Source organism: Equus asinus, chromosome 30 (assembly GCF_041296235.1).
Source record: "Equus asinus isolate D_3611 breed Donkey chromosome 30, EquAss-T2T_v2, whole genome shotgun sequence".
NCBI classification, from domain to species: Eukaryota; Metazoa; Chordata; class Mammalia; order Perissodactyla; family Equidae; genus Equus; species Equus asinus.
In genome coordinates this window covers 22,228,342-22,251,631 of record NC_091819.1, presented here as the reverse complement: position 1 = coordinate 22,251,631, position 23,290 = coordinate 22,228,342, and the positions used below count along the sequence as shown (strand labels likewise).

Here is a 23,290-nt window from a genome sequence, read left to right as displayed (position 1 = left end):
TCATGCCTGTTGAAGTTTTAATTAGAATTGTGTTAAACTAATGGATTAATGTGAGTGGAGGAAGAATTGAGCCTTTTATAATACCAAGTTTTCCATTCTTTTTTTCTCTCCATATATCCGCATTTTTTCTTTGATCTTTAGTCAAGTGCTGCAACACAGTTTCTGGTTTAATAGGTTTGATATGATACTTTTAAAAAAGTTCTTACGTATTTAGAGATTAAACTTTTGGCTCATTTTCACTATGAGTACATCTGTTTTCACTTTTAATTTTATTTAAAATGCATGTGCTTGTAGTTAAACATAAAGCTTGTGTTTTTTTAAAAAAATTTTCCTTCACTAATGAGCTTAATTCCAATGTTGGCGTTTATATTCCTAAGTTTTCTTAGATTTTGAAATGTAATACCTAACAGTTATTGAGTACTTACTGCCTGAAGTATTTTGCATATCAACCATTTAACACTCCTCTGACAGCTTATAAGGGAGGAACTGTTGTAATCTCCCTTTTATAGGTGAGGAAACTGAGTCACAGAGGGTTAAGTGACTTACCCAGGGTCACCAGCTGGTTAGCAGTCAGACTGGGATCCCATCCCTGGTGGTCTGGATGTGAGCCCCATGCTTTTAGCCGTTGCACTTCAGGGCCCCTCTGTGATGGTTAACTTTTATGAACTGAGGTCTATATTTGAATTTTCTAATTGTTGACATATGAGCAAATAGTTTATTTTTGTTTGTGATTTCATCATGTAAGAGTTCTTTATTTTCTGAAAATAATTAGCACAAGAACAAGGCCATCTAGAGTGAATTGAACTAGAATAGGAGCAACATTTCAGAGAAGCAGGGGTAGGGAGAAAAGGCTGATTTGGGTTTAATCTTGAAAAAGGAAACAAAATTATGAAAACATTCATGACATGGTGGCAACTATGTATTAAATTCTTAGAATGGAAGAATGAATCAACTGTTGGTTGCTTTCGTTTTTGCATAATTTTTCTTGAAAAAATGGCAAGATAGCATGAAACTATGTCCTTCATATTATGATGGACTTTTCCAGCATGATCCTTGCGAAAGTCATTTTTGCCAAAATATTCAAGGGCTTCATTCATAAAGCCCAGGGCTTTCCTTAGATTTTCAGATAATTTTCTTTTGACCTCCTGTTCTCTTGTCTTTGTTAGCTGTCTCCATTTTATTAGCTGATTGTATCCGTTAAAACGCTTTCAGCTGCAAGGAACAGACTTAAAGTGCCTAAACATTGAGAAAATTGACTATCATGTAATTGGAAGTCCAGAGGAAGAGTGGGCTACGCCACTCAGTGGCTCGCCGATGTCTTGAGAACTCAGGTACGTTTTGCTGTCTTTAGTGTCTGCTTCGTCTTCACACTGGTAGCAAGCAGGCCTTGGGATTTCTATGCTTCACATTCAGGAGCAGTCATTCTTTGAGAAAAGAGGACGATCTCTTCTTGTGTTCCTCCTCCCCACTTCGGGTACAATTTCCATACAGCTAAATGCATAAATCGTAAGTGTACATACAGCTTGATGAGTTTTTGCTATATATACACACCTGTGTAGCCCCCAACCGGGTCAGGATACAGAACATATTTATCACCCCATTAAATTCCCTCCTCCCTCGTGTTCCTTCCTGTCGGGGGCCCTCTCAAGTCTTCATTTTTGTCAGTGGCTTTGCCGGTGGTTGGAAACTGTTCTCATCATTTTCAGTGATTTCATAGAGACCTGCATCTTTTGGGGAGGTTTGCACTTTTGCTTTGTAGATGATTTGCATTGTGGTGCTTTGTGACTGAAATACCTGCCAATCATGGAGGAGAGACTGACAGGGCAAAGGTGAAATGGACTGACAGAGGCTAATGCTACCTTGGGAAGGATGTTGGACAGGAACTAATTTTCTAAGTGGTTAGTTCACTAGTGGATATTTTTATGGTGGGATTACTTCTGCTTCCCTGGGCAATCTGGCAGCTTATGGGAGTCTGGCAACGAATCATATTAGGACCCCTGAACCTATTTTGTCTTTATTGTATTTTTATGTGTGTGTTCTGGATTCTCTTAATTTATTGCATTGGTTTATTACTCCATCCAATCTGTTGTCCATGCAGCAGTCAGAGAGATCTTTCTGAAGTTCAGATTTGAATGCTAAGTCTCACGTCTGAAGCACTTCCGTGGCTTCCCATTGCTCTTAGGGTTAACACCAAACTCCTTATCATGGCCTACTTCCTGCATGTTCTTCTTGTTCCGTGATTCCAGAGTTAGTAAAATGGCCCAAAAAGATAAATTTTCAAAAACCACTGACAAAAAAGTAAAGATGTGCATAGACACATGCCATTCCCTTATGCTCAGCGTTTAGTGGTGGAGGAGGCATCAGTCAATTTGCAAGAGCCGTGAAGAGCGCTACCTGGTCTCCTGAGGCTAGAGGCTATTTCATATATTTTTGTTTGATTCTTTTCTAAATAATGTCGTCTGCAAATAATATTTAAAAATTTCCTCTGGTATGTGTGCCTTTTGGTCACAGCAGATTGCCAGCGTTCTTTTGTATTGCTTTAGTGTTGTTCTGTTCATCTATTATGTTGTTCAGATCATCTGCTTTAAGGGAAATCCCTCTCAATGTCACCTTTTTATGTTTCTCTGGATGTGGAAGTTTTTCTAGGTGCTTTTATTTTGGGAGGAGATAAGTTTAATAGAATCATCATTGGCTTCAAAGTCATTCTGCCATTTACTGGCTCTGAGGCCTTGGCTGTCGCAGCTCTTAGTTTCTTTCTCTGCAAAACAGGATCCATAATCCATTGCCTTGTTGTGCGGTTTGCCATAATGCATTTAGAGGATTTATGGGTTTGGTGTATTCTGTTTATTGTTTTCCTTTGTTGCGCCGTAAATAACTTTTTTTTAAAGTGAGTTCAAGCTCCTGAATGTTCTTTTGCCTTTTTTTCTTTAACTTTTAATCTGAAAGGTGTCTTTTCTGTTTTAAAATTTAAGATGAACCTTTGCATTAAAAAGCAGACCCCCTGACCTGTGGAACTGTCATTTGCATCACGAGGAAGAAGTCCCCTTTCTCGCCCTGCAGCCGCCCCAGTTCTCTCACTCTACTGTCCCTTCATGATGCTTGGTCCTGGCTTGGTCAGCTGTTGCTAGCCTTCCTCCTAAAAAGCCTGTGCCCCGTGGCACACAGAAGAGATGTCTCAGCTGGGCATTCAGGGCCCACAGAACATTCCAGCCTTGCCTTTCAGTACTGCCCACGTGAATTCATTTCAGATGGTGTTTATTGTTCCCCAAAGGCACTGAGGGATTTTGGTCTCGTTACTTTTGTTCTGTTTTCTGGAAAGCTGCCTTCTTTTTGCTCACTCAGTCTCACTTTTGCTTCAGTTTCCCCTTCTAGTTTATGTCTTTAGTGATCACTCCAGGCTAATTCTCTGTCTTAGGGAACTCACAGCATCTGTTGACTGTCCAGTTCATTTGGTACTTCAGAGTAAATTTCCCCTCAAAACATGAAGTGTAAGCTGCTTTTACTCATGGCCCTTTTCCCTGAGCACTTTGTAACATGCTGGGTACAATCAGGGACTTCCAATAGCTTTTTAAAAATAAATTAAGAAACTAAAGTGGACGGCCTAGTTGCAGAGTGGTTCAGTGTGCACAGTCCACCTCGGCAGCCCAGGGTTCGCAGGTTCGAATCCCGGGTATGGACCTACACGCTGCTCATCAAGCCATGCCGTGGTGGCGTTCCACATACAAAATAGAGGAAGATTGGCACAGATGTTAGCTCAGGGCTGACTTTCCTCACCAAAAAAAAAAAAAAAAAAAACACAAAACGAAACTCATGATTATTGATTGTTTTAGCCCTTCCCATTTTAATTCTGTAGGTAAATCATCTAATTTTCAAACATATTAGGACAGTATTTTGAACGATTTTATATTAAGCACAGTATGTTTTTATACCCCTTTAATGAAGTTATATAAAGGTATGAATAAATGAGAAAATGAAGATGTCATGGTGTAAAATCAGATTAAAAATTTTAGTATGTGCTTGAAAGTATAAGAAAAACACATCAAGTGTGTGTCTCTGTGTGTATGTGTATGTATGTTTTTTCCCTGCCTGGAAATCTTGTACAAAATAAGTATCCTGTCACCCGATCAGCAATCCTGTTTCCCTTTAACACATTAACTGTTTTAGTTCTTTCTGTCTGAGTCTATAAAAAGTACTAAAATTAAAAGCTAATTCAGTAAGGTTTTTATACACATCATGGGTATACAGATTATGAAGTAGGCAGTTTATTTTTTGTGACCTCCACATTTACTCTTTTCCTGCCTCTGTTTTCCCAAATGCTCCCATAATTTCTGGCAGTTAAGGTCCTCCAGAGAAATAGAACCAACACTTATTTATTTATGTAAAGGAATCGACTCTCACAATGGTGGGGCCAGGAAGTCTGAAGTTTGTGAGGCAGGCCGGCAGCCTGGAGACTCGGACAGGATTTTTGTTACAGTTTTGAGGCAGAATTCCTTCCTTGCCTCTCTGGCTTCTGATGTTTGCTGGCAATCCTTGGTGTTCCTTGGCTTGTAGATTCCTCAGTCCAGTCTCGGCTTCTGTGGTCACATGGCTGTCCTCTCCCTGTGTGTCTCAGTCTTCCCATGCTCTTCTAAGGAGACCGGTCATATTGAATTAAGGGCCCAACCTGCTCCAGTATGACTCATCTTAACTAATTACATCTGCAATGACCCCGTTTCCAAGTAAGGTCCCATTCTGAGATCCTGGGGGGTTAGGACTTCTACGTTAACTCTTGCTTGAGTTTCTCATTGGAGTGTGGATCACAACTTTGGCCTCATTCACCTCTCACTTTAATCAGATGGACTAACTGCCCCAGGTGACAGATACAGAGGGAGATATGCATATGCATATATTAAATATAAATATATGCAAAAAAATCTATGATAAAGCTACTGGAACTAATAAGTGAATTTAGCAAAATTGCACAGTACAAGATCAACACATAAAAATCAGTTGTCTTTCTATATACCAGCAGTAAACAATCTGAAAAGGAAATTAAGCAGTTCCATTTACAGTAGCATCTAAAAGAATAAAATACCTAGGAATAAGTTTAACCAAGGAGGCAAAAGATTTGTATACTGAAAATTATAAAATATTGCTGAAAAAAATTAAAGAAGACCTAAATAAATGAAAACACCTGTGCTCATGGATTGGCAGACTTAATATTCTTAAGATGACAGTATTACCCAAAGTGATCTGCAGATTTTTAATACAATCTCTGTCAGCATCCCAAAGGCAATTTTTTGCAGAAGTAGAAAAACTCATCCTAAAATCGTGTGGAATTTCAAGGGACCCCAAATAGCCAAAACAATCTTGAAAAAGAACAAAGTTGGAGGACTCACACTTCCTGATTTCAGAACTTATTGCAGAGGTACAGTAATCAAAACTGTGATACTGTTTTGTGTGGCGCTATAGACCAATGGAATAGAGAGCCCAGAAGTAAGCTCTCACATGTATGATCGCTCGATTTTTGACAAGGGTGCCAAGACCATTCTCAGTGAAAGGATGATCTTTTCAACAAATGATGCTGGGAAAACTGGATATTGCTAGTTCTTTTGAAAGAGAGTTTAGCATTTCTTCCTGCAAGCCTCCTTCTAAATCAGGGTTTCTCACTCTCGGGACTGTTGATATCTGGGGCCGGATAATTCTGTGTGTGGGGCTGTTCTGTGCATTGTAGGGTCTTCAGCAGTATCCTGGCCTCTGTCCACCAGATGCTAGCAGCTCACTCCTAACCGTTCCCTCTAGTATGACAACCAGATGTCTCTAGACGTTGCCAAAGGTTGCATTGGGGGAAAATCACCCCAGTTGAGAACCACTACGCTAAATTCTATTATTCAGGAACTACAGGATAACTTTTATAAGTTTAAAAAATATGTTCAAATACTTAAAACATTTAAATATTTGATGTTTAAATGAAAAAGGTGACACTTGTGCTGTTTCCTACTTTTATTACAAGAATCTTGTATCTTTTTGGTTACTTTGACTTTAGCCTGGTAACCCAACCACGATTTATAAACAGTGTTTCAGAAAAGAAAATCCTCCCTGAAAATCAGTGGATATTAGCCCATTTGTAAGTTAGGAACTACCTGAAGATGAAAAATACCGGCTTTTGCATTTTAACAAGTGAAATAAAAAAAAAAAAACACTTTCAAAGAAATTGTTGTATTTCATTGTTAGTTCAGTGTAAATATTTAAAATAAATTTAACTCATTGCTTTTAAAGATAGTTTTGTGATTAACTTTTGTGTCCCAAAGACCCCATAAATTTTCCTCATTGTTCCGGAGGCCCAATGCTTGAAGATCCCACACATGCCTGGCTTTCAGTCCCAGCATCTCTGATCAGGGCTAACCTTTGGGTAACCTTTGCGCACACTGGATACAAACCAAGTGGGCTAGCCAATTGCATATGACAACTTTTAATATGCTCTATTTATGTAAAATAAGTAGACATTTGATAAATAATAGCTGTTATTTGTTCTGCATTTAAAGACAGGCCAGGCAACTTGCTGAGTGCTTCACATGAGTCATTTCATTTAGTGGATTAGAATAAGCCGGGAGATTGGTGTCTTCATTGCTCTTTTCCACTGGGGTAAACCAAGACTTAGAATGCTTAAGTGACTTGGCTCCAGTCGCAGAGTTGGTTAATGACAGCTGAGATACAAAGTCCTGCATAATTCCAAAGGCCTCACTCTTAGAAGTCTGTCCGGCCTCTAATTGCTTTACCTTTCAGTGCTGTTCTCAGATTTCATCTTCCGTTCTCAGCATCGGTCACATCCAATGTTATCTCCACTCTCATCTTGGAGTTTGGACTGGAAGTGGTAGGAAAGGCTGCAGATTGGGCTGCATTGTGTAAGGCTTTGAATGACAGGTAAAGTAATGAAACTAATGTGCTATGTACTTCTTTACATTATTTTTTTCCAATCCTTACAGCTACTCTGCAGGGGGGCTGTTATTATCCTCATGAACGACCTTCCTTGAGAGTATGTGGCTAGTAAGTGATGGGCCCTGGACCTGAACCTAGCACTGTCTTGCTTCCATACCTCTGTGTGTTTTTGTCTTCAAAATGATTCAGCCTTTTCCGGTAGCTTAATGACTTCCAGTTTGTGGGCTCTGGAGGCAGCTGTGGGATTATTTTAAAGAGTACTTGAACCCATGTGGGTTCATCAAGCTTTGTAATCCACAAACGCCAGCCTTCATATGCATTATATGTCAAGTATATGTAGATGCTGTTATGATAATGTACAGATTAATTTAAAAGTGCTTTTAAACCACATTTTCTCAGTCAACCTATATTGAAAGTAGAATTCATGAATTTAAAGGGCCTTCTCATCTTCGAAAAGGTTGAGAACCGCTGTTGTAAATTGATTTTATCTCTGTTTAATCTATTTCTTAGGTGGGGCTTGGCAGTCATTTAACTTTCTCAAAAGAAAGGAGGAAATCTCAAAACAGTGAAAGCATTTAAAGCTATCGCAGGAATAACTGCAAACTTTAATTTTTTGTTCTTTACATGAAGTAGAATTCTGTAAAAAAAAGACAAAATTTGTGAACTGTTACTAGTTGCCTACATAGGCAATCCATAAAAATAGTAAATAAATTTTAAGTAGCAGAAAATTTAAATTGTTAGGGAATTATAGCCCTTGCTTATAAATTATGATTTTTAGAAAATAAACTGAAAGGATCCAATTACTTCTTTTAAATTATGAAACAAAAGATGTGTGGGTATGCTATTACCTAGGAGTTCTAAAAAACCAACTCTTGCAGATGATGCTTCTAAAAGTAATGTGTCCAAATTGAGTATCGGTTTTTTGCTAGTACATAGAGAAACACTGAGAAAAGGCATACCTGTACCATTCAAGTTGTAAATAGGCTGGAATTTGGGCTTGTGATTTTAGAGTTTTAGAATTTATATCGTTAGACTTCTGACGTTGGTGGTAGCCCATGGGAATTTGTTTTTGCTTACTTTCTCAGCCTTGATGGGGTTAATTGAGCCTTGGCGAATCAAGAAAAGGAGTTCTGGGCTGTTTTCAGACTGCAGAATCTTGTTGCTATGCAACAAACATTGTCAGTCAGTATAGGGTATAGTAAATTGGTATTCTCTGTCCCTTTTTACCACATGCTCATTTTGTAATCTGAGAAAAGTGGTTTTGGGCTATTTTGCAAGGTTTTATTTTAAAACAGGCATTTTAAAGATTTTTGTTGCTTTTTGTAATTGGTTACATTTAAAGTCTGTGGAGTCTCTCTGTTCTTCTGTAGAAGATAAACTAAAATGCTTGTGTTCAAGGAAAGGGTTTTATAGATCTGTTTCCAGGTTGTTTCAGGTTAGAGTAGTATTTTTGTTTTGTGACTAGAAGTGGGGTGATACTGCCAATTTCCAATGAGTGAATTTTTGCTAGAAAATTCAAGTTGAGTAACTTGAACATCAGAGCTTTACCGTAGCACTACAGATTATTTTGAAATTTCATTTTGAAAAGCGTGGACCCAGAAGTTGCTATCAGTATCCCTTGTTTGATAAGATTATTTTTAGAGGAGTTCTGAACTTGTATGGCGTCTCATTTAGAATCTGGTAGTTCGTTTTCTTTCAGGAGAAATTAAAATGTTTTAATAGCAAATGGGTGTGGATAATAGCCCTTTTCTAAAAAAGTATGGTAAAATGTATAACGTAGAATTTACCAGCTGAACCCCTGTTGTGTGTGCAGTTCCGTGGCACACGTTGCGCGACCGTCAGCTCTTTCCATCTCCAGAACTGAGTAACAGCTCTTTGTATCCACTGAGTAGCCCAGCCCAGGCTGTCTTCTAAACGCTTTAGATAAATGAACTCATTTGATCTGCATATCAGCGCTGTGAGGTAAGCACTTCTCTTCTGTCCAGATGAGGAGACTGAGGCACAGAGAGAGGAGCACACGCTGGTTGTGAGTGGAGCCAGAATTCAACCCCGGCCTTCCCGCGCTTCTGTGCTCCCAGCCACTTATGTTGTGTTGCCCTCTTTTGGAATTAATTACTTTCTTTTCTGTTTGGTAGTAAGAGCAACAATTAAGAAAATTTTTTTGGGTAGCTTTTTCAAGTAATGTTAATATACTTTAACAGTGTTGAACTGTTAATGAATTTAGTTTGGCCATAAATCCCTGTAATATTTTGGATATTTTTTCCATAAGTATTTTAAAAGGATACAGTGTGTATTATTTAGTTTTATGCTTAATTGTACATAAAATGATATATGTTATGGTAAATCATATGAAAAGGATTTAATTCCCCTTTCAGTTTGTTTCTGGACCGTTTTCCACGATGGTCCTTCCAGTAGAGTGTACAGAGAATGTAAGTTATTTTCTGACAGTTTCATGTAAGTAGATAGTAAGGCACATTGTTATTAGAGAATTCTAAAGTGATGCCATCGAATGTCCAGAGCCCACTGGCATTGGATCTGCTGCTTCTTCGTATGTTCTGAATTCATGCCGTCTTTTTCATGGATAGTCTGGAGTTAATTGTGGTATTGGCACTCCAGAATAAGGAGCAGTGGGCAGGAATGAAAAGGGAGAAAAGCAGTGCACGGTGTCATTTGAACTTTGAGTTGACGCAAAGGGATGGCTTTTTGCGAACTCCGCTTTCTTTCTGCTAGGTACCATATCCCTGTTCTCATTTTAGCTAGAGAACTTATGTTTCCCTCGACCCTCCCCTTCTCCCTGAATATTCTGGTAGATCTGCGGTGAGAACCCTGGACCTTGATCCTCCCTGAGTTTTCATGTTCCCATCCTGATCAAACAGATTTACTTTACAGTCAGTTTGCTTTTCATTTCTCTTCCCAGTTGTACCATCTTTTAAAAAAATTTCCTCTTTTTATTTTTGTGCGTTTGTATACACGTTTGATTATACTCCACACAGTTTTTGCTTTGTTCACTTGATATGTTTTGCATTTTCTATGCTTTGAAAAAACTCAGAATTTTATTAGTTGCATATTTCACTGTAATTTACCTATTTCCTTTTAAATGGCTATTTACATGGTCTAAAGTGATTTTGTATAATGAATAATGTTTCATGAACCCAAAGGGTTTTTTTCCTCCTAATTGCAGACTAATTTCTTAAGATAGATTTCCAGAAATAGTGTTAGATCTCTGAAGAAATAGAAACAGTTTTAAGAGCTCTTGAATCATATTGCCAAATGCTTTCCAAAAGTGTTGTACCAGTTTTCATGCCAGCTAGCAAATATATGGAGTGTCCGTTTCCCCACAGCCGGCAGCAGCAGCGAATGTTTTCACGTTGACCTTTCAGTCTAAGACTTGCCTTGTGGCTGTGTTGAGCTTTGTCTTGAATTACACCTAGAATTGTCATCCTGGTCGGGATGGGACTGGAGAGAAGGGAGGCCTGGCTACTACGTTCTGCTCCTTAAACTGCTTTTCCAGTTCGGTTTTGGGACAGCCGCCGCCCAGGTAAGGTTTCACGAAACGCTCTACTCTTTTGGGTGCATGAAGTGACTTCCCTCCTCTGCGTTTCAACCCCCTAAATTATTTGGTAAGTTGAATGGTACGGGACAAAGGAGAGTGTGTTTCAAATGACATTTCCCTTGAAAGTTGGGGCAGGAAAAGCATTGGCTCCCTCCTTCAGCCTGCCAGTGGGCTCCATGGGTCAGTGGAGGTGTCTGAAAGCAGGTCAGTGGCCACCTTGTCCAGGGCATGCCTCTCACCTGTAGCCTGGGTTACTGCTGCTGCTTTAGCTAGAAAATCATTGTTTAGCTAGAAAATCATTAACAACTCTGGGGGTAAAGAGGCTTCTACGTAAAGACTTGTCGTGGAATTCAGATAGACTGAGTACTGGTAGAAATTTTTCCCACCAAATAGAAGAGAGGTCAAGGGAGAGCATCCCAGAAAGGCGATAGTCTGGAGGCTTATCTGGCTGCCTCTGACCTCACACAGCCGTTCAACACTGGTCACCATCCTGGCCTCCAACCACTTTGACTTGAGTGGTTTGTGCTCTCCGGGTTCTCTCCTTATCTCATTGGCTGCATTGCTTGGTCCTTCCCTGCCTTTTCTTTCTGTTTTCCCCTCTGACTTTCATCCCCCCCCACCCCCCCCACCCCGTCTGACTGAGCTCCTGGGCTTTCCCTGCTGTGCGCTCCTGATTCCCGCATTTCCATTTCTGGCCAGCACTCTTAGGAGCTCCAACTTAATTAATTTTGTGTAACTCGTAGGCCCCTTATATATCCATGTCCAAATCTGAGTGTGTGATATGTTCATACAAATTTATGCTTACGATAAATAGGTATTTCAGTGACAAGGTTCCCTCAGATTTTCAACTATAAAAATAACATAAGGGGCTAAATGATAAATAATACCAATATAAGATTTTGTAATATTGAAATGAATGTCCTCTGCTCTCATTTTGTGACCTTTAGATGCCATTATTTTTATTCTGGTAAGCCAAAAGAAAGTTTACCTATTTCCTTCTGAATAACTGAGTGTGAAAATTATTATTAAAAGATTTTACTCGTGTGAGCTCGTCTGTGGTATATATCTGTGCCATGAAATACCACTCCTTTTCCTCAGTTGAGTATTTTGTATTCAGTAATTTGAACTATTGCATGGTGTACAGCCTGCTCAATCAGCAGTTGAATTTTGTCAGTATTGATGCCTTTGTAGAGCATTGCCTGCTTATTTGACTATTATTGTATTTTTGCCCTTGTAAAAATGAGGGGAAAAGTAGAAGAAATTTCATGTTAATAACACAGTTGGGTAGATATGGAAGTCTCTAGCTATTCCAGAAGAGGTATTTCTTCAGTCTCAGTGGGACTGGACCCTATTTGTACGTAAGCCAGTTGTCTGTATCTTGTATCAGACAAGATAATTTTGTTATCACTGACGGAAACTCAAGTTAGCTTAAGAAGGACCCTTTTATAGCTTCCGTCATCAGAGTGAGCGCTCCCAGGGCCAGGGCAGCTCCAGGACCTCAGGGTCGACAGGAGAGCGAGCCAGTTTGGTTCACTAGGAGTAACTCTCTCTCTCATCTTTGCTCAGCTTTATTTGTTGTCCCTGCAGTCTTTCTTCAGATGGTTTTTCTATTCTTCCAGTTTTTGTAAATTGAAGTCAAAGACTGTTTTCTGTAGTCTTCAGGTAGAAAAATCCTGGATTACGACTGGTGACCAGCCCTGGTTGGGTCATTGTCCCTTCTTCCCCAGTGGGCGATGGGGGTACTGTGATGAGCCCCAGTGGGTGGTGGGGAATGAACACTTTTCTGAAGTGAGGGAAGGAATGTTGGCAGCAGATATCCGTTATGATATCCAACTAACAAGGACAGTAGCAAAATTAAGTTAAATACACAACATACAGGAAACATCTCTAAAAGGTAAAGTCTGATGATGGAAGAAGTTGGAGATTAATGTTTTAGTGATCTGTTGGACTTATAGGACAGGATTCTAGAGCTTGTTAAGGGACGTAACTTGCAACACTCCTTTCCTTTACAATAATAAGAGAAGGCTGGGGTTCACCTTCATCCTAAGAAAATTGGTAGGACAGCGTCTCACTTCTTGTGAAGTCTCTGAGCAATTAAAAAAAAATCACTTCTGTCTACTAAATATTGCTGTAGGTAAAAACTAGAATTGGAGGCGAGAATTATTTAGAAAATTAATTTTATCTGCACTTTATATTTACTTTATCTTGTTTTAAGTGATTGCTTGTACCTTAGTTTTTAAAACTAAACATTCATCCCCTAAGTAGGCATTTCATATTTTTTGGCTCTTGGAATGAACCCTAATTTTTAAATTAAGACTACTGCTCAGCTCCTCCACCTTCTGCTTTCAGGAACGGGTTCTGTGTGAGAGTAGGGACACTGGAATTGCACGTCTGAGTGTTCCATGTCCACATTGCTGACCAGAGTGCTCCCCCATCACATATCAGCCTAAGGGAGGAGCCACTGCACGTCCCTCAGGGTCAGGGGGCACTTACATCTCAGCTTTCTCCCTTATTTGGTGATGCAGGGCCGTACACACCGCGTAAGATTGTGGCCTGGGAACAATCAACCCTGTGACAGCTGTCACAAGTATCAGGATCCCAGAGTATTTCCTCTTCAGGGGACCTTAGTCTTGGCCTTTTCATTCCCTATAGCAGGGTCCAAATGTTGAGGAAAACAGAACGTCCTTTCATTGCTAGGACAGATTGTCTAACCTCCACTAAATTATGAAGATTTTTTAACATTTAAAGTTTCTGTATTTTCCAAGAGATTTGTTAATGGAAGTATCCTTGTCCTTTGGATTTACCGGTAAAATTTTGGGGTTTTGATTGCTGATAAAAAGACTTGTTATTTCCTTTCTTTTTTCAATTGCGGGTTAATAATACAGGTGTTCTTTAGAAAAGCTAACCAACACAAAAGAGTTAACCCCCAGACTGAGCCCTTGAGGAAGTATTTTACTAATACGAAACAAAACAAAGAGAAACTGGGAAAGATAGTTTAGAAAACAAATCAAAGGGACTAACTTACTTTGCTAATTATAGGTAAAATATGAAAAAACTTTGGGCAATAGAATATAAATACTAAACACAAGAAGCATATGTCCCTAAAAACAGATAGAAAACCCCTCCCTTTTTGTTTTATCTTGTTCTTTTCTCTAAGCCTATTTTTTCAGGAATCTCTTAAATCCGTCCTAAGACCTCTAGTGTCTTGAAAGTTCTGGGCTGCTTTTCTTTCGGATTTTCATGTAATCCAGAATCTTTTATGTAATATAAAAGTTCTTCTACTTCTAAAACTTAACTCGCAAGGTTTTTTGCTTTAAGTAGAGAAGACTTCTGTAAACTGGATGTGTGTTTGGGATTTCTCTTTAAAAGTGTATCTTTTTTTTTTCCTCCTTTTTGTGGTTTCTTGCGTTTAAATTCACCCTTTGAGTGACTTTATGGAGCAGATTACGCTCGGTGTCCCCCAGCCTCCAGCCTTTTCCTGAAGGCTCTCCTTGCATGTTTGAGGCTTGTAGTTATGTCATTCTGCCACAGTTTCTCAAACATGGCATACAACTTAAACATTTTAACAGCTTCATTGAGGTATAATTAACATACAATAAATGTCACATGTTTAAAGTGTATAATTGGACAAGTTTTGACATGTATGTGCTCATGAAGCCATCATCGCAATCGAGTTAGTGAACCTATCCATCACCCCCGATTTAAAAAGTAATATACGCATGTCAGCAAAAATTTGGAATGTAGGGAAAAAAAGGGAAGTCACCCATAAACCCTAACACTTAATTTGTGTAATTTTCGGTGTCCTTTTTCATTTAACGTGGTATCATGAACACTTTTCCCTGTTGTTACGGGGTCTTAATAATAGCAAGACTTTTTAAAGAGTTGACCAATGACATGTTGAAACACCCTGTTTACACATCTAACATGACAGTACACAGAATGTTTCATGTTGGGGGTAGAAACAGATTTTCAGCTGCTTTTGAAGTAAGAGAGAGGAAGAAGGTGGCAAGGAGAGCTTGAGTGGTTCTGGGTGTTCCACTCTTTTCCAAAGCAAGTACTCCTGTCCCCAAGGGCTGGGAGAGGGGGTGCAGGTATGCCACCGAGAGCTTGTACGTTGTAATTGAGTGAAACTGAAGCTGTGGGTAAGGGACATGGTAAATGAGAGTGCCTAGTTGGGATATATTCAGCTGTTAAAGGCCCATGTAGCGTATGGGAAAAGTTTGAATTTTGAAATTCAGTTTAATTCAAATGAAATAATTTAGGAAAAAACAATGAAGAACTCGGTAGGTGGAGTGTCAGGAGCCTCATGGTATATATGTAAAGTAATCTCAATGATTGATGGAGATAGATTTACTTATTTTTTACATATGCACATTTCTTTCTTTTTTCCCAGCTTTATTGAGATACTGTTGGCGTGTATGTAACTTTACGAGGTACACTGTGATGATGTGATGCATGTGTGTACTGTGTGAAATGAATACCACAATGAAGTTGGTTAACATCTACATCCCCTCACATAAGTACCTTTTTCTGTGTGTGTAGTGAGAACATTTAAAATCTATTTTCTCAACAGCTTTCAAGTATGTAATACAATGTTGTTAATTATAGTCACCATGCTGTATATTAGATCCCCAGACCTTATGCATCTTATGGCTGGAAGTTTGTCCCTTTTGACCAACATCTCCCCATTTCCCCCACTCCACAACCCCTGGCAACCACCATTCCACTCTCTGTTTCTGAGGACAGCCTTTTTAGATTCCACGGATTAAGTGAGAAGATACAGTATATTTGTCTTTCTCTGTCTGGCTTATTTTACTTAGCATAGTGCCAAGAGGTAGATTTAAAGAGATAATGCTCATGGCCATACCAGGAGGGTCAGAACGGTGATAAATGTAATGAGAATGGTTACTAGGACAAGTTTAGATAATTGGTAGGAATACGAAGAAATGTTTGGGAAGATTTTTTTTTGAGGAAGATTAGCCCTGAGCTAACTGCTGCCAATCCTCTTTTTTGCTGAGGAAGACTGGCCCTGAGCTAACATCCGTGCCCATTTTCCTCTGCTTTATATGTGGGACGCCTACCACAGCATGGCTTGCCAAGCGGTGCCATGTCCGCACCCGGGATCCGAACTGACGAATCCGGGGCCGCCGAAGCGGAATGTGAGCACTTAACCGCTGCGCCACCGGGCCAGCCTCTGGGAAGATGTTTTTGTGAGTAAAGTAGCATTAGTCTGGTGATGACTCCAGTATGGTGAGATGAAAGACCGTGAGGTGTGAAGTTTGCACCAGCGTTCTGGAATTGGTAATAGGATGATGGCCTTGTCACCCTCCAGAAGAAGATTTTAGGCAAGTTGAAATGCGGCAAGGATTTTCTGGAGAAGATTGGTTTTAATTGAGGACACATTTTATTGTTTGATAGTAAGAGACTGTGCAGAAAAGTGGATTTCCAACAATTAAAAAGGATTGTCCCCACCAGTAGGGAGCTTATCATCTGTTGGCTTAAACCCAACGCACTTTCAGAAAATGAGATAGGGCTGATGGGGGAGTGGGCAGGGGTTGAGGCTCCAGATGGGTAACTGTGAAAACAAGAATGAACCAGGCATCCCAGGTTGCGTGGGAAAGTCGTGGGTTTTTAATAGGGGCCTGGGACTTTTCTGGTGGGTAAGGGGAGAAACCAGGAATGGTCACACTGAAAAAGCTTTCAGAGATAGTAGATCCCATCACAGCTTAATTTCAGATGGTCCCAGCTTTTGAAATCACTTGTTTGTTAGGAGCTCAGCACATGCCTTTCAGTGGAAACTGTGGTCTTGTGAAGGCTGATTAGGTCCTCAAGCCTCAGGCCATTTAATGCATCGTGTCCTTGAGGTGTGTATTATCTTATTAGTTTAACTATATGAAACGTGCTGGTTTTGGAGGTCAAAAAATCATCAGATATTGGCGATTTAATATGGTTTAACCCAGTACATTTGCTTATCACCAGACTCTTTTATGCTTTTTTTTTTTTTTTTGGTGAGGAGGATTGGCCCTGAGCTAACATCTGTTGCCAGTCTTACTCTTGTTTTTTTCTCCTCAAAGCCCCAGTGCATAGTTGTGTATCCTAGTTGCAAGTCCTTCTAGTTCTTCAATGTGGGATGCTGCCACAGCATGGCTTGATGAGTGGTGTGTAGGTCTGCACCCAGGATCCGAACTGGCGAACCCTGGGCTGCCGAAGCAGAGTGCATGAACTTAACCTCTACGCCACTGGGCCGGCCCCTCACCAGACATTTTTGATGTCTATAATTTGTTTGCTTAACAGTAACAATATTGTGCTACAAAATTGACCTGATGGACGTTTCTTACAAACATTCCTCTGGGACCACCCATTCAGTGTTTCAAATTGGGATGCCCAAGATTGAAGATTCCCCCCTCCCCTGGGTGTTGCTCCCTAATCTGCTTTGGGAACAGGGGTTTTCCTCAGTCTCAAGGTTCTGATGGGTCTTCTAACAGTCGTGCTCCCTTCCTCTGTCCCCAGAATAAAACTTACGGAGTGCGGGAGGAAGAGAGGCAAGGCGGGGAGCTGTTTTAGGGTGGTGGTCTTCAAACTGCATTTTTAACAGCATTTATCAAAATCAAAAGAATAGAATAGAAAACATCAGAATGTGTTGCACATGGCAATGGCAAGTACTGTTCCATGAAACGTTCAGGTCTTTGTGTGCATGTGCGCTGGGTTGCAGTATATGCGGTGTGTTTATCACCAGACTCAAAACTTTGACGAATGCTGTTGTGGGGGATGCATTGGTTTGGGTCGGGCATCTCAGGGATTCACAGTATGCCATTGTAGGGGTCCTGGGACTTCCTTCACCTTCTCCCTTTCTACTGGGGGCCGGAATGATAGGCCTTCTCTCTTTCCACTGGTGCCCCAAGCTCCTCCAGACTGCGGCTCACGTCCCTCCTTTACCTGCTATGTGATGAAATATCGTCTAGCACAAGGGCAGAATCCTTTGTTTGTTAGTTTTTAAGGGGCTTCCTAGTAGTTGCTGGGGTAAAGGTAGTTAAAAATAGAAAATGTAAGGCACAGAGGCACCTTTCTTGTTTTTCATTTCAGTGTTGTGAATAGAACATAGAACTTCCTAAGTTGAGTTTTTGTCCAGAAATCCCTGAGGATTCGCCTGTGATTCAGAGAAAACAAGATGAAACAGTGCCTGACATTTAGTAGGCACTCAGTAAATATTTGTGGACTGGATGAAGGAATGGAGAGAGTCCTGAGCACTCGTCTAGGATCCGTGAACTGCTGCTGGTGAGTGAGGACGGTAGGAACAGAGAGGCTATCATCTTCCCCTTATTTCTGTGCTGTGCTCTCTTGGAAGGAGAGCGATAAGGAGAAAGGAATCCCAAATTGGCAACTGGTTGATTAACAGCAGTCCCTGTGGCCGGCTTTGTATCTGGATGGCCATTCGTTTTTAGGAGAGCTGGGTAAGCCATTCATACAGAGCTGCTGCTGGTTTTGTTTTTTAGGGATATTGGCCCATGATTCACTTTTTCTTTCTCCCCAGTTACCGGGGAAGTTGATTGCTGGGGAGGCTGATTGCTTTCAGGGAGCTGTCGTTTTCCTCCTGGGGGATATTTGGATGAGCGTGAGGCTGCTTTGGCAGGGCAGCAGCTGCTCAACAGTCTGTTTGGGGATTAGGTGCAAGTTGGTATGTCGTTGAAATCTGCCTCCTGGTTCCCGAAGTTATGTTCCTTTGCCTCAAGGATAAATGTTTTCCTGCCTGATCCAGTCATAGTCGCTTAGTTTTGTCTGGTAATGTTTCTAACTAATAACCTTTCGCTTTAAGGGAGCTTCCTTGAAAGAGCATTTGATAGCTACTCTGAGCGAATTGAAAATGTTGCTTCTGCCTTCCCTTAGTTTTTGCTCAGAATTTAAGCACAAGTTGGTGGTAGCAGGATGTTTGAGTTAAAAAGTTAGCTGTTTATTATCTAACCACTTTGGTAATGGCGGAGACTGAAGAAGCCTTCTGAATGTTTCGATGGCAGTACCTAGCGAGATTTGTCCATACCTTGTAGTGGAATTTAAGTTCTAACAACCTTTCGAAGTGTTAGTAGTAGAGTTTACTTAGCTGGTTGAATCCTAAGCTTGCTAGTGGGTTGGGGTTGCATACATGGGTCCCTGTCTGACCGGTTCTGGTGGTACTAATTACGCCAAGAGATTACAGAAGAGACTCAATTAATTGCCAGCCTCTGACCATTGCCCACTTAGCGCTGTTCTGTTAAGATCGCTCTGATTATCTGAGTGAATACTTATTTAATACTACAGAAATAAGAACCTGCAGTATGTGCTTTTAATTTGGGTGTATGCTGACCTTTATGTATCAGATAATGTGTCTCAATCCTGAGCAGGATCTTAACAACCCCAATCTCTATTTAGGCTTTGCCTTCAAGCTCAGTATGCTCGAAGGTCTTTTGTTTTATCTGGAAGGTTTTTTGTGATATCTCTGAGCCTGGAAGAGTAAGGTCCAAGGATTCGGAGGTGTATTTGCATGTTAAGTTTGGTGGTATCTTTGTGAGTAGAATTTAAATTCACTTTTAGAGTTGATGACACAGTCGTCAGTGGACTGGTAAATTTCATCTAACTAGAGAATCACAGACGCAAATGTCCTTTTGTTTCTGATGTCCCAGGTTGCATTTGGTGGCCTGAGCTCAGCGGATTTTCAGCACTTAAGCTGGGCAGTTTCAAACCTTGATGGAGTGGGTGGGCTCCGTTTTCTGAATGACTAGTAGAAATGTGACAGTAAACTTTGAGTGCTTGTATTTTATTGGAGTCTGGAATTATCTCTTCCAAAGAGTGGTATCACTTTTGATTCTTGAACATCTCAACCAACTCTTCTCTTCAGAAAAGGATATTTTTCTCTTCAATTTTTATATATGGATACCATGTAAATATAGTTGTAAATACTATATATAGTTATGTTCTTGTGAAACTGCATTTCAACTACAGATCAACAGAAGAGTAAATGTAGTTAGGCTGCTTTTCTAGTGTATTTTAATTTGAAATCACTTATATTGGTAAAATTAAATTTATTTAGTTTTTTTCTAAGTATTATTTAATATTGGCATACTGTTTCCAGTGAATTCTGAAATAATTCTCATGCCTTAGATGTGACTCTGTTAACATATTACAGGGTTTGTGTGTGGGGGGAAGGGCATGGGGTGATGGAAGGGGGGAAGGTTATTAAGTATCTTATGGGAGCAGAAATTTGAGACAGGTGTCTAAGCTTCTGAAAATAGATAAGATATGCCTCATAGCGTATCTTCACTTCATAGTGGGCTGGAGCATTATCCTTTGTCAGGAAGGATTTATAATTAGTGATTTTTGTTGTTATGACTGAAAACCAGACCCTTGTCTTGACTTTAGGGAATACCCAGCAAAGTTCTATATTTTCTTTGGCTTGATAAGTGATATTTGCCCATTGAAGTAGTTTTATATTTAAAATAGCATTAAAAATATAAAAATAGATGTGCTTATTATAGAAAATTGACAAAGCATGGAAAAGAAGGAACAAGTGAATAGGTCAACTAGTATTTATTAACCTTACAAATACTTGTTATTACTGCCAGGCACAATTTTCTGGCCTGGGGCTATGTAGGTCTCTGTACTCAGGAGGCCCACGTTCTGGTAGGGGATGGAGGGGAAAGATGTACCAAAAAATCAGTAAGTCTGGTATTATCAGGTTGCAATAAGTGCAAAGAAGATAAATGGGTGGTGGAAAAAGATGGGGGAGGGGGTGCCCCAAGACCTGACTTGATTGGCATGGTTAAGGAAGTCCCTTCTTGGGGATGAGGTCTGAGTTGACCAGAAAGATGAGGAGGTAGTCATGTGGAGATAAGGAGGAAGAGCATTCCAGATAGAAGGTACGGCAGGTCCAAAGGCACGGTGATGAGAGTGAGGTTGGTTTGTCCAAAGAGGCAGGAAGGGGAAGAAAATAAAGCGTCCGTGGCAAACCCACAGTAAACATACTTTGAGTCTTTTTTGATGTATAGTTTGGCTTGTGTTCATAGAATTTGTATTCTGCATTTATCCCATTTGCTTCATAATGTAAATGTTCCCCCATTTCACAATGAAGGCCTTTAGTATACAGTTTTAGTTTTGGCATAATTGATTTTGTAATTGTGTCATGATTTACTTACCCATTCCCTGATAGTTTGGCATTTAGATTTTCTCTTTCTTTCTTTTTTTTTTGTTATTATAAATGTTATAATTTGAGCACTTTTGGATCTAAAGCCTTTTTTTTCTTAGGGTTGGTTCTCAGAAGGAGAAATATGAACTGGGGCAAAGATATGAATATTTATTATTTATTGCCAAAATAGTTTGCAAAATGGATTGTTTTTAGTTTGTGTTTCAATTACCAATGAATGCTTGCTGTATCCTGACCTGCATTATCATCTTTTTCTTTTGAAAACTTTTTTTTTATTGTGGTAAAGTACATACAACATAAAATTTACCATGGTAACCATTTTAAAGTGTACAATTCAGCGGTGTTAAGTACATTCACTGTGTTGTGCCCCTACTACCACTGTTTGGTTCCAGAACTTTTTCATCACCTGGAATGGAAGCCTGTGCCTGTAAGCAGTCACTTCCCCCTCCCTCCTCAGCCTCTCAGCCCCGCAGCCCCCAGCCCCTCGCAACCACTAATCTGCTTTCTGTCTCTATGGATTTGTCTATTCTGGGCATTTCATATAAATGGAATCACGGCCGATGTGGCCTTTTGTGTGTGGCTTCTTTTGTTTAGCCGAGGTTTCAAGGTTCACCCATGTCGTAGCAAGTGTTAGTACTTCATTCCTTTTTATAGCTTCGCCCTTTCTATTCCATTGTTTGGTGTGTCTGTATTTGCCACATTTTGATGATCCGTTCATTTGTAGGTGGCCATTTGGGTTGCTTCTTCCTGTTGGCTATTGCGAATGGAGCTGCTATGAACATCGATGCCCAAGTACCTGTTTGAGTGCCTGTTTTCATTTTCTCTGGGTGTTTACCTAAGGAGTGGAATTGCTGGGTCATGTGGTAGTTCTCTGTTTAACTTACTGGTGACCCACCAAACTGGTTTCCACAGCTGCACCATTTTACACTCCCGCCAGCAATGTATGAAGGTTCCAGGTTCTCCACATCCTCTGCCAACACTTGCTATTTTTGTTTTTCCTGAGTGAAGTGGTATCTTATTGTGGTTTTTGATTTGCATTTCCCTAATCACTGATGATGGGCATCTTTTCATGTGCTTGTTGACCATTTGAGTATTATCTTTTTTCAATTTGAAATTTTTGTTGAATATTACATGTGTAACAGGTACAGAAGAGTACCCCCTGTCGTAAGCGTTCCCCTCAGTTTTCACTAACTCAGTAGACCCATGTAACCACCACCGACACCAAGAAACAGAATCCAGCTCCTCTCGTGCCCTCCTACGGTCTCAGCCTCTCCCCGAACGGTAACCACAGCGCACCTTTAAAAACATAGTTGAGTTAGTTTTGTCTGTTTTTGCACTTAGATAAATAGAATCACACAGTATGTATTCTATAGCAAGCTGCTTTGGCTCAATGCTGGGTTTGTCCTGTTCGTGCACGTCGTTCCTGTTATTCCATCGTATGAACTGCTAGTTTGCTGATGTAGTCGGCTGTTGGTGAATATTTGCATTGTGTGCAGTTTTGGGATCTTGGAATCTTATGAACATTCTCGTATTTGTTTTTTTCTTGAGTATATGTGTGGGGGTCAGATTTGGCTTTTGTAGTGGTTATACCAGCTTCAGTTTTAGTCTTATTTTTACAACGTTGCCATTGGTCTAAGTATTTCCTCTACTTTGTTGGTTGGTTCTTTTTTTCTTTTCAGTTCTCTTTTGGATATAGAGAAGTTTTAAGTGGTTTTGTTTTTCCATTCTTTGGTTTCTTTCAAGTTTAGAAAATGACTCCTCCATCTAGAGTTTTGAAATTGGAAGGTAGCTCTCTGAGCCAGATAATCTTGGTATAAAGTTGAAGACTAATGAAATGTAAGCATACTTGAAAAGAATGAGAATATTTTCTGACCCAGGGACCTGGGGTTGCTTTGTTTTCTTATTAGATTTTAAGAATGTCCTCCAGTGTTTTTATAGTAATTGTAAAAATCACAGATTTATTTTTAATCCCACCGTGGCACCAAAGTGACTTATTGGGGCAGGAATCAATATTACTTTAATTCTTTGGTCTTTGAGCTCTACTAATGTTCTACTCCTTGAATTACTTTCTTTTAAAATTACAAAATAATGCATATATGTTATACAAAATTTGAAAAATACAAAAAATTACAGTTACGAATCGCTTAATGTTGTTCTGAGAAATGCGTTGTTAGGCGATTTTGTTGTTGTGTGAACATCACAGAGTGACTTACACAAACCTAGATGGTACACCCTACTGCACACCTGGGCTCTATGGTAGTAATCTTAGGGGGCCGTTGTGTCTACGTGTTGTATGTTGATGGAAATGTTGTGGTGTATGACTGTAACACCTCTACTCCAGAAAAACCACTTTTGGTGTGTTTACTTTCTATTTTTTTTTTTAAGCAATATTGGTTTTCTGTTAAACATAATCTTCTGTGGTGTGATTTCCCCCTCAATAATGTACTGTGAATACTTTCCTCTGTAATGAAATATTATTCTAAAGCATGATTTTTTAAAATAAAAGCATGATTTTAAAATTTAATTTTGATCAAAGTAGTACAAAGTTTATAAAGTCAAATAGTTCTGCAAGGCTTAGAATTAAAAAAAAGAAAAGTCCCCAGCCGTGTTCCTTTCCCTTGTAGAATCCAACTGTCCAGAGGGACCAC

The 23,290-nt window shown here is 39.8% G+C and overlaps 1 protein-coding gene across 11 annotated transcripts in view; it reads left to right on the top strand.

The window, feature by feature from the left end:
- ENAH (ENAH actin regulator) overlaps positions 1-23,290 on the top strand; it is a 145,255-nt gene that overhangs the window by 10,639 nt on the left and 111,326 nt on the right. For 6 of the 11 annotated variants that reach the window (XM_044762829.2, XM_044762827.2, XM_044762818.2 and 3 more), the window contains exon 1: positions 17,685-17,746. The exons of the other annotated variants lie outside the window; for them this stretch is intronic. In XM_044762829.2, coding sequence (XP_044618764.1) covers positions 17,700-17,746 — 47 coding nt within the window. In that variant the 5' untranslated portion in view covers positions 17,685-17,699. Of the gene's footprint in view, positions 1-17,684; positions 17,747-23,290 lie in introns of those variants that run through there. 11 annotated transcript variants of the gene reach the window in all.